Below are 12540 nucleotides of genomic sequence, written 5' to 3' on the forward strand. Positions count from 1 at the left end.
ATACAGTATAGCATAATAACTGATTGCACTTCACTTTGTTTCAGAACCCTCTCGTAGATCTCCAGTCATTGCTTCACCTCAGAACGATCGGGAAAATGAAACCACGGACTCGTGAACTCACATGTTTCTATGCGAACTCTAAATAATGCTAAATAATTAAATCGTTTCTACGTTAAATTATTAACTAATCAGTTACTACGTTAAATAATCAGCTAATCAGTTACTACGTTGAATAAATAGCTCACCATTACTTCGTTAAATCATTAGCTAACCAGCTATTACGTTAAATAATTAGCTAATCAGTTACTACGTTGAATAAGTAGTTAACAGTTTACTACGTTAATCATTAGCTTACAAGCTACTATGTTAAATAATTAGCTTACTAGCTACTATGCCCATTGATAAGATAACCATTTATTACGTTAATGATTAGCTAACCATTTATAACGTTATTGGTTAGCTAACCATTTATTACGTTATTGGTTAGCTAACCATTTATTACGTTATTGGTTAGCTAACCATTTACTACGTCAAACCATTAGCTTACCGGCTACTATGTTAAATAATTAGCTTAGGTAGCAGTGTACAGTAAAAATGCCAAATTCTGAAAAATATGGCACATGTTTTAGATATGTAAACATTGACAGTTAACCTTACATATAACCTCTAATAAAGTATATATATTTGAAATCTGTACAACATTTGCAATTTTAAGAGAACTCTGAAGGATAAGAAAACTAATATTTTCTGTGATTTTTAGAGCTGTGAATACCATGGTAACAGCTTAAAAAATTCTCAAAAATTGCAAAATATTATGATATTTGACCCAAAATGGCACAATTCTCTACACAATTTTTTTTTTCTGAAACCTATTTAAATTAAGTTTTTCCGCTATCTTACCTTTTCTGTGGGCTTCCATTTTTCGCTGTAGGCAAAACTAAATTTCCTGTGTAAACACACGTTCGGAAAATCCGGATATTTATAATCCGGAAACCAATCTATTAATTTTTGTTTTAATAAATGTGAAGCCTGTATGTACTACTTCATACTGAATATACCAATTATAGTGTACATTTTTTTTTTCATTTTTTAATGCATATCATAATACAGGAGTTATTTGCTTAACAAAAAAATTGCCCATGGCCAGGCTGTCTTACTGTGGTGTGCTACCTTACTAGTTACTATGTTAACTGATTTACATTGTACTAACCATTTACTACGCCAAATCATTAGCTTACCGGCTAATGTGTTAAATCCGACAGGTGTAGATAGACTGTTATATGTTCAAATTTTGAAAATGTTTAAAAATTAAAGAATTGCTGATACGTACTGGCTTATTGTTTCTATGTTAAACTAGAAATTGCTAATTAGCTGAACACTTTCCATACTGGAATGCATAAATGATTACTACAGAACTGATGATTTCGTGGTTTTGGAAACTGTAGGAAAAAATAGCCGCTGAAATCGGCCGTGTCTTTAGAACAACACAGATTAAATAAAAGTCAAACTTTGAAATCCCTGGAAACTAACAACGATGTCATCGTCTGGAGGTTTGCCAACTATATTTAAACCATATCTTGTATTTTCGCTTTGACATCTGGTGCTAATTTCAGAAGAGGCAGTAGTGAAGTTTGTATTTTTATTAAAAAGTATTCGTATATAATCCTAGAGGATTCTGTGAAGGGTGTGATATGGTTAAAATTCTGTTGTCCTGTTGTTATATGCGGGTGTTATTTACCCCCAAAGGTCACTGGCGTCAGATTATGAGAGGTGTTTTTTATAACAGTAAATATAGGGAAACTCTACATAGTGGACGACTTCAATACTAGATGCGGAGACCCGACAGATTTCACCTGGAAGTATTAGATACCACTGTTAATGGTCACCATTTAATAAACTTTAAATCGGATTCAAACTTTTGTATAGTCAACGGCTGAGAAGGGTCGCAAAACTTTAATTATTTGTCGGGGAAAGGCAAACCAGTAGTGGACTATCTACGTACCCCCAGGAACAACTTGATACAGTGTCAGACTTTCTATTCGCTTGATATCAGAGGTCTGTAAAGATCTACATCTGAATCATGAAGACAGAGTACCAGGTCATTCAATGATGGACATCTATTGCACCAGTACCAGTCGATAATAAGTCGACACGTACTCTCAGACCCCAGTATATCCTACAGATATTAGATTATAAATATAACCGATTTTTTTAATGATGAAGCTGCTGCGACGAAATTCATTGATACTATAATTTTGATAGAACAAGCATAACACCGTCTTCCAGCGCAAATAAGGCAGATGATGCATTTGATAAGATTATAGAGAGTGAAATGCAGGGTTATCAAAAAATTGCTGTTAATGAAAATGTTTATAAGAATACCTTTTTTATGTACTTGACACTCAAATTAACACGACTATTACGTGTCCGCAATGAAAATGGGAGACGTTGGTTAAAGTGTGGTGGCTCGATTCTCGAAAAGAGTGGTCTGAGGACACAGTACATTATATATAAATGACCGCAAAAGTTTGATAAAATCTTAAGGCAAGAAAAACGTCGTTTTCAAAAAGTTGAAACAGGGTGAATTTATTATTGGAATAATGTAAGTTAATTGGGCTTACATGTGGATATGACTAAGCATTCATTAGAAGGACAGTGATGTTTTTTTATCCATTGCTTCAGATCCAGGTCAATATCTGAAGGTCTGGCATGATTAATTAAGAGATATGTATAATGTTTTGTCGTTCGAAGGTGATCAAAATCAGAATCATAATAGAGCCATAATTTATATGAAATATTAAATCTTCCAAGTAAACATTTTTTTTTACATCTGTTTTTCGTGACAAGTTGAACAAAGCAGCAAGAACAGATGGTATTCAAAGTTCTGTTTTAAAAAACTTATCCTGTTTAAATATTTTACATACCATGTTTACCCATTGTTTTATTTTTAGTTAAATCCTAGACATCTGAGGACAAAGTACCATAATTCCAATATCAAACTGTAGGAAGAATCCCTTAGATCCTCAAAGTTACAGATGAGTATTTCTCACTTCCATACCATTTAAAATCTATGCAGATTCTTAAATCAACGCATGTCGAAATGGTTAGAATCTGAGAATATTCTGGTAGACTAGCAAAATGGTTTTAGAAGCTATATTGAGCTTCAGTATATCTTGTGTTCTCTAATAAACAAGAGGAAAATAATAAAAACAAAAAACAAAAAAAACATATGTATGTTTCGTAGATAGGAATAAGGCTTTAGTTAGTATGAATAGAGAATTTTTATGAAGGGAATGGAAAATTTAGGTAACAAAGGCTGTTTTTAGAGGCAATCATATCTCTATTTAAATAGATGACCAATGGTTAGAGGTCAGGGTTGGACAACAGATGCTCAATGCTCTGCATGTATAGTGAAAGAAATGACAACCTGAAACTAACGCTGAAAATACTGATGTTCTGTATTTCAGATATAGATCTATATTCATAACTAATTATGAAATTCAATGTGGTTCAAAACATTGTTTTTGCTAAATTCAATTACAATGCTTAGGATTATGGTTTGTAGAATTTTTGGACATGCATTTCTGTCTGTGAACTTTGTAAATCAGCTAGCAGAGCACTAACTGCATTGTTTGTGAAGTACTCACATGCAAGTGAAATTACTTTTGATGCTTTTGTAAATTATAGTATCTGGAAACTCGACTATATGTGTGTATTATTGAACCAAACATGTGTGATCGAAGTTGCCCAATGTTGTGATCGAATTTACCTGATGCATGATCGAATTCACCCGACTGGTAAGTTTTGCTCAACTCTTTCCTTCTACGCTGCAAATGTAGAGGGAGACAATCCAAATTTTGTATTTTGAGACCATTCAATGATATTTCCATTAACGTAAGCGATGCAGAGCCTAGAATCGATCATATGACCTCTCAACACACGAAATAAACTGAAGTGATCGAAGTTACCCGACTTTCCCCCTACATCTCGTTAATTGAACATGTGCTTATTGTTCTCTAGTGGAATTCGGGACGTTAACAAATATATAAGGAGACGTCAAGGAAGCCTCCAAAAATACAAGTGATATAGCATTCAGATGTGATGTGGGAACTCCTGTTATGTCTGTCAGACTGTCGAGACTTCAATTATTTATCAGAATCAGTGAGAGTAGTGATGGTCGTTTGGTTAAAAAGGAATATAAGTGGTCCCTGAAACATAGAAATCCTAGAACTCTGGAGTCGCTGCTAGTATCACCAGGAAAGATATGTAATATCATATTAACAAAGCAGAAATGTCATCAGGAAGGCTTCTTACGAAGGGAGATAACTTGCACAAAATTATCTAGGTTTTACACAACGTGACGGTTGTTTATGTTGGGATGAACTAAATACTGAAACCTCTAATATGAGACGTATTGACCTGGAATCCCGAAATGGTACATGTAGTTGCGTTTTCCCTCTCCTGTTACAATACTATGTTCTGTTTTTATTATACACTGCTACCTAGAGTTTCAGGGAAACAAATCTCAAAGTGATCTCAAATAATATAACTATTGCTTCACTGATTCCCATTATAACAACCCACATAACAACGTTAACACCAAGTCTTAACGGTTCTAATATTTTTATCTTGACACAATGCACATTTTAGAATTGATAATCCATCTTTTTTAAATAGTTCTGTAATGTTTTGATGTTTTAAAACAAATTATGTTGCCACACCATGATCTTATATCTTAATATTGTAATTTTATACTACCTTATGTAAAATTTTGATATGTTTATCATATGTAAAAGTACTAGGGGCCGCGGTGGCCGAGTGGTTAAGGTGTCCCGACACTTTAACACTAGCCCTCCACCTCTCGGTTGCGAGTTCGAAACCTACGTGGGGCAGTTGCCAGGTACTGACCGTAGGCCGGTGGTTTTTTCTCCGGGTACTCCGGCTTTCCTCCACCTCCAAAACGTCCTTTAATGATCCTGGCTGTTAATAGGACGTTAAACTAAAACAAACCAAACCAAACCAAAGTAGTAGTAGTTAAACCAAACAAATTATCACCAAATGAACTTTGATCTAGTCCAAAGTAGTAGTAGTAAGACGTTAACAAAGTGATCCAAGAGTCCTAATTTGTACATTATGTATCTCATGTAGCTTGTCACGAGTGAAATCTACTTTCAAAAGACACAAAAGACAAGTTTAAACTGATTAACTGAACGCCGAAGTAACTGTTTTGTGTCTACTGTGAATTGTGATCCTTCATCCACTGATCGGACCGACGCTTCCTGTTGAGGACCAACTCATAAAGGATATTATAATTTCTTGATTACACAAAAGGCCATATTGTTAAGTTTTATAAAAACTCCACTTGTAGCTTAATACTATTATCTCGTTAACTTACACAAAGGTGCATCATGACATAGATGTCCGGTGTATGGCCAGAACGCACTGCTATATGAAATCGTAGAACTTTCTATTTAGTGTCGGTAAGATTTTGAGGCAGACAAAATGAATCGGGCATGTACGAGACATTTATTTATCAAGAAACACAAAATTCAGTCCAATATCGACGTTACATTACAGTCGTATAGAACCTCGCTTTACACGTTGAAACGGTCCAATTCAGGTATCAGGACTTGAGGAAATTCGGACAACCAGTTCCCATGCATGCTTTACAATATGTATACAGCGTGTGTTATATGGCATTTTTAGTTTTTGTTTTATTTTTGTTTCAGAGGTAAATACGTCATATATTCGTAAACATATACCAAACAATAACTTTCGTTTGTAAAGTAATACATCCGTACTGTTATCTCATTTTGTAATAAAAAATGCTAATATTTATATTGAGTGTCTTTTGTATACAATTACATAGATACTGCTGGATAACTTTTGTCCCAGATGTTTGTCGTAACTTGTTTGTCATGTCATTCGTTGTACTAATGAAGCTGATTGGAATGGTCTGAAAACTGATTTACTCAATACTAACTGGGGATGAATTACTTTCTAACACTGATAATATTAATGTTATGTATGATAACTTTACCAACACCTTACACTCTCTAATTCTCACATTCCTAAAAAATCGGTGATAATTCGCCCTGATGATAAACCTTGGATGACTAATGAAATTAGGTTACAACTCAGAAAAAAAATAGAATTCATAAGAAAGCCAAAGAAAAAAACAGCGACCAAGATTGGACTAAATTTCGAATGATTCGTAATGAAACTATTTTAATGATAAGAAATGCAAAGGAACGATATTTAAATAAACTTCAGAATTTACTTGCTGATAAAACTGTTCCTCCTAGGAAATGGTGGGGGATTGCCAAATCTATCTGTAAAATATCTAATACTTATAATAATTCTTCACCCCTAAAATACAATAACACAATAATCATTCATCCACGTGACAAGGCTGAAGCTTTTAACACTTTCTTCACCTCAATTGCTTCAGATATAACAGATACTAACTTACCAGATCCCCCCCTAACTCACCACTTTGAACTCTCTGAAATTAATATAACTGAAGAAGATGTTAAAGATCAACTAAACATACTTAAAACTAACAAACCTCCAGGCCCTGATGGTATTATACCCCAAATACTTAAAAATGCATCTTCTGCACTTGCATATCCATTATATTTATTGTTCAATAAAATCATGGCAGTTGGTGAAATTCCTGATATTTTAAAAACCTCAAATGTAAATGCTTTATACAAAGGTAAAGGAGATATTAGTGATCTTAATAATTATCGTCCTATTGCTATTACATCTATTATCTCCAAAATATTTGAAAAAATAATTTTTAAATATACTTTTAATTTTATAAAAGATCATAACATTCTGAGTAAACATCAGTCAGGATTCCAACCAAATGATTCTACTGTCAATCAACTTGCTGCTATATATAACACTATTCTTCATAATCTAGATATTGGCAAAGATCTACGTTTTGTTTTCTGTGATATAAGTAAGGCATTGATCGGGTATGGCATCTTGGATTGTTATATAAACTCGAATTGTATGGAATTAAGGGCAAATTATTTAAATGGTTTGAATCATACTTATCTGACAGAAAACAATGTGTTATCTTTGAAGGCTACAAATCCAATTCCAAAGTCATTACGGCAGGTGTACCCCAAGGTTCCGTACTAGGCCCATTCTTATTTCTTCTATTCATTAATGATATCACAAATAATATTAATTCTAATATAAAACTTTTTGCTGATGATACATCATTATTTGTAATTGTAAATAATCAAGATGACCTTGATACACCTGCCATCCAAATTAATCAAGATCTTTCTACTATTTCTAACTGGGCTCATCAATGGCAAGTTCGTTTTAATCCAAATAAAACCACTGCACTAACTATAACCAGAAAACACACTAATAATCATCCTCCTCTACTCTTTGATAATCATCTAATTGCTCAACGTGATCAGCACAAACATCTAGGATTAACATTTAACATGAGAGGTACCTGGGCTGAACATATTAACAATATTTATTACAAAGCCTCTTCAAGATTGAAACTTCTTAAACTTCTTAAATATAAAGTAAATAGAAAAACATTGAAAACTCTGTATTTATCATATGTAAGACCTATTCTTGAATATTCTTCTATAGTCTGGGATAATTGCACGGAAACTGAATCTGACCTACTTAAATCGGTCCAGGTAGAAGCCATGAGAATAATCACTGGTCTTAGAAGGGGCACTTCTCATTATAAACTCTATTGTGAAACTCGATTTGAAACATTAAAAACAAGGAGAAAACGTCAAAAAATATTATTTTTATTCAAAATTATTAATCACTACACTCCCAGCTACCTCCATGACATTATTCAACCATATATTAATACTAATACTAATACTAACTACAATTTTAGACATGAAAGATACTTTAATATACCTGCTTCTAGAACTAGCTCCTATCAAAACAGTCTCTTCCCCTCTTCTATGAACTTATGGAACTCTTTAGATCCTTCTATTAGAGATTCTGTATCTATCTCGAGCCTAAAAATAAGCTTAAAACTGTATTCCCTGTCTTTATTTCTGATGTTTTTCTTGACTGTAAGCCTAGAGCATTACATATTCTATTGTGTCAGTTGCGTAATAATGCCAGTAACCTAAATTTTGATAAGTTAATAGATCATCTAGTTCTTGATGGCTCATGCATTTGTGGAGCAGACTTTGAAAATTTGGTTCATTTTTTCTTCCAGTGCCCACTATATTCTACCTTTAGGCATCATATCACTTCTATATACAATCGTGTGGGATTTATTAATTTACATATACTTTTATGTGGCGATATAGATTTATCTCAAGATATTAATCTATATATCTTAAATCATGTTTACTTATATATAATGAGCACTAAAAGATTTCAACTATTATGATTATGTTCCTCATCATTATTTTCCATGTCTCTCCTTTATGAAATTGTGTGTAAGTGAGTGTGAAGGGTGTGCTGTTTAGACTATGTATAATTATTATACCTATCTGCAACCGGTCTATGGAAAAGACTTATATAGGGTAATCTTGTTGTCTGATCCTATTATTTCATATATATAAATATTTAAAATAAAACTTAACAAATGATAATAATATACATAAATACTATTTAAATTTCTAACATAATTAGGTTTATTGATTGTATGTATATTGAACATGTATTTGTATATATTTGGAATAATAAAGTAATTTTTGAATTGAATTGAATACTAGTGACATTGTTCGCACAATACACATGTACCTTACGTTCAGTTGAGATCCAAATGTAAATGACCCTGTCATGGTCAAATATGTCCGAAGTGTCGGCTCAGGGCTGGTCTGATCATCATTATCCCTCAAATAATCCCATAGTGAAAAGCTTGCAAAAGATGGAAAATCATTCAGAATAGGTGTAAAATCCATAAAAATCCACGACAATCCGTTCAATTTGAATGTTAATTCATATGTTTCAATTATGTATTTATTTCATCCACGCGCTTTCATACTTTTATAATTCTATAACAAACCGAGTATCCTAATTCCTAAAAGAATAATTACATAACTTCAGTCGCATAGAATATACTAAATCCTGAATAACATAATAATCGAAAGTGTAGCACATTAGCAAATAAGAAGTTGTGGGGATCCGAATGATATTTTCAGGATTAACTATTTAATGTCTACTAAAAAGATAACAGGACAGGGATCTGGGGGCCGCCCTGAAGCTCTTGATAAAATGGTGTATTATCATCAATTGTGAAAATTTCTACTTTGATTTTCGCGATTTTCTTAATGCAAATTCAGGATTATATGTTTAGAGGCTGTGGGGCAATAAAGAAAATAAAGCGGGGATCTCAGAGCGGCCCAAGACCAATTAGTTTTAGGATGGAGCTAATAGAACGATAATATCTGTTGTACGTGATTATCTTTAAAAGTGTTGATTCCATATAACACATAAGATCGTTTTCTCTCTCAATTTGTTGTCGTGCATTCTTTGTTTTAGATTTGTAAATGCTAAGGCAGCATGATATTGTTTCAATCGTGAGTTTTCTCGGTGTCTTACTAAGGGTATAAAGTGTATATGAAGACATTCTATACAGAGAGCAAGTGACAATGGAAAAGACTGAAAACTGTAAGGGAGGCTGAGAAAAGAAAGATGATTGACAGAAGAAATGAGTGAAATATTACCCCCATATAAAAACAGAAACAATTATTTATTTTACTGTTATTTTACATAAACATCGCCATTAGATGTCATTGCTAGGGGATACTCTTCCACACACTACCTGTTGAAATCGACAAACTATAGCCATTGTCTTGAAAATGAGACCTACTCCGTACACCTTCTATTGTTATATATACCTGCACATGTAAGTATTAAAACTGTATAAGTCTGATTTTGGGCGTAGCCCTGAATTTTTTATAAATATTTCTTCCCAATATACCAAATATATCATTGAAAGTGTTATCTGATGCTGGTTATAACTCAGTATAATAAAAAATATTTCAATTCCAATAATAATTTGGATCTAATTTGTACTTTGTTTCCATCCTTTTGTCAATATATTAGAATTTAAGGACTGTATCACAAACAGTATACTTGGGCTTGATTAACGTACCCAGTATGAAGAAAAATACATAATGTTAAGATGTTTTGTAAATGGGTCCTAGCTTTTTATCAGCTTGAGGTGGGTAATGGTCTCCCAACTTTATGTATGTACCAAGTAAGTTAAAGACATTCTCAACAAAATTTTCTTTGTTTTTGAAGAATGGTTTTCAAATTATCAAATTCAATTACAGATAATATAATGGTTAAGAAGTAACATTGTTATGTTTCAACAGTTATCTTCAGTTCAGATTTTGTACTCGGGTCACAACTAGAGCATTTATTATCATTTTTTTCTAGTTGTTAGGAAGTGTTCTAAAAATACAGATTCACAGTTCAAAGTCACTGGCTTAAAAAGTCAAACTCTTTGTCGTGAGCATTTTGTTAAAAACACTATGAAATAATTTATCAAGCAACGTTTTTCTAGAATGTTTTTTATATAATTATTTTGCAATCATCTAAAAAAAAAGGGGGGGGGGGGGGGGGGGGGCTAATCTTACAGCCTCAGTCCTCCACATCAATACTATGACCACAACCTTTTACAGCCAAACATCATTAACATCTGCTTGAAGACACAGTATCAGAACATATAAACTCATGAATTTTCATGAAATTTGCATATCAAAAATGATATTCATCATATATTAATCTATTAATTATAATATATGTTTCACTTTATTGACAGGACAGACAGGAAAGTGTGAAAGAGAGAAGAGGTTAGGAACGATAGTGGAAGAAAGACACATAGATAATAGTAATAATAGCGGGGATCTATAAGGACGGAATAAAACATCGATTTGGGGTCAATAAATATCACATCTATCAATATATGTAAGGTACGGGTTATGTCACGCTCGATTTTATTGTTTACACCAAAATCTTAGCGACACAAAACGGTGTCGGAGAATTCCACATTTTCATAAAGTAGTTCGCTATGGCCTTACACCAAACATGGTGTCAGGGCCAGAGGAAACTCGGGCTACCTACTACCATACTTACGTCACATATACAAAACACAACAAAACGCCTACCAACTTCATTGATATTACTATATACATACACACACATATATATCCGAGCGTGACACCAACGCCGTAGATCCTTAGCATTACTGAGGAGTTCTACCAGCACCATAGGTCGTTGGCATCACTGAGGAGTTGTACCAACACCGTAGGTCGTTAGCATCACTGAGGAGTTGTACCAACACCATAGGTCGTTAGCATTACTGAGGAGTTGTACCAACACCATAGGTCGTTAGCATCACTGAGGAGTTGTACCAACACCATAGGTCCTTATCATCACTGAGGAGTTGTACCAACACAATAGGTCCTTATCATCACTGAGTAGTGACAGAAGGACGAAACAACTTGAGGACGCAGTTTAATTCATTTTTGCTCTTCTTTATCTAGCTTTCAATTTGTATTGAAAGGTACTACATGTTTTCCCTCTTTTTGTACAGTGTTTTAATTTTCACTTTCTATCTAAGTGTCATTTTAATGTTCTAATAGTCTTATCATGTAATACCTTTATTGGAGGTTTCTGTGCTGGGCTTATCACTCCTTGTATAGACAGGGTCATTTTGAATTGGGGCCGCCTCGTGCTAGTTGGGGGCTAATGGGGGCTCCGGTATGTTAAAACATCAACTTTTATATTCAGAATATTTTTAAGATTATTTAAAAACTTAGGCCGTAAGCCTTTAGTGATGATTGGTTAATATGAATGTAAAGCTATGTGATTAATATTTATGAACTCGTCAATATAATATATGTTTAAGATAACAATGTACATCAATGAATACTTACGTCCCTCTCTGTACACAATCATCAACATGGTCAAACTATGTAGAGACAGGAGAGGTAAAATGATTGGACTTACAGTGTCCTTGATATTTATAATCAAACTGCTCACGAGGACAGTGAATCAAGCGAAACCACAAGGTACGTATAGTCAACATAATGGTTTATACCAGGAAATCAACCGAAACCACAAGGTACGTATAGTCAACATAACGGTTTATAACAGGAAACCAACCGAAACCACAAGGTACGTATAGTCAACATAACGGTTTATACCAGGAAATCAACCGAAACCACAAGGTACGTATAGTCAACATAACGGTTTATAACAGGATATCGACCGAAACCACAAGGTATGTATAGTCCTGTTTACATTTGTATAATTTTCAATTTGTATTGAAGGGTGATAATATCTTGAGTGCGGGTTTTCACAATCTTTTCCAAAAATTATGCTCATTTGATAAAAATCTTCAATATATCATTTTATGTCTTCACCTGTGGGTATACTATGCATTTTTTATCGTTTTTTTCTTCATTTCGATGAAATGAAATCAGTTTTAAACTTCCTTATGTGACATGTGCCTCCAATACAACATCTTAAAAGAAACATTAACCACAAACATATATTTGTAAAGTAAAGTCACCT

The 12540-nt window shown here is 33.5% G+C and overlaps 1 protein-coding gene across 1 annotated transcript in view; it reads left to right on the forward strand.

The window, feature by feature from the left end:
* Positions 1–840, forward strand: part of LOC117331798 — a 38992-nt gene extending 38152 nt beyond the window's left edge. Inside the window, exon 8 of the mRNA XM_033890690.1 lies at positions 45–840. Coding sequence (XP_033746581.1) covers positions 45–115 — 71 coding nt within the window. The 3' untranslated portion in view covers positions 116–840. The remainder of the gene's footprint in view (positions 1–44) is intronic.
* Positions 841–12540: the final 11700 nt, after the last annotated feature.

The sequence above is a fragment of the Pecten maximus genome, chromosome 7 (assembly GCF_902652985.1).
Source record: "Pecten maximus chromosome 7, xPecMax1.1, whole genome shotgun sequence".
Classification (NCBI taxonomy): Eukaryota; Metazoa; Mollusca; class Bivalvia; order Pectinida; family Pectinidae; genus Pecten; species Pecten maximus.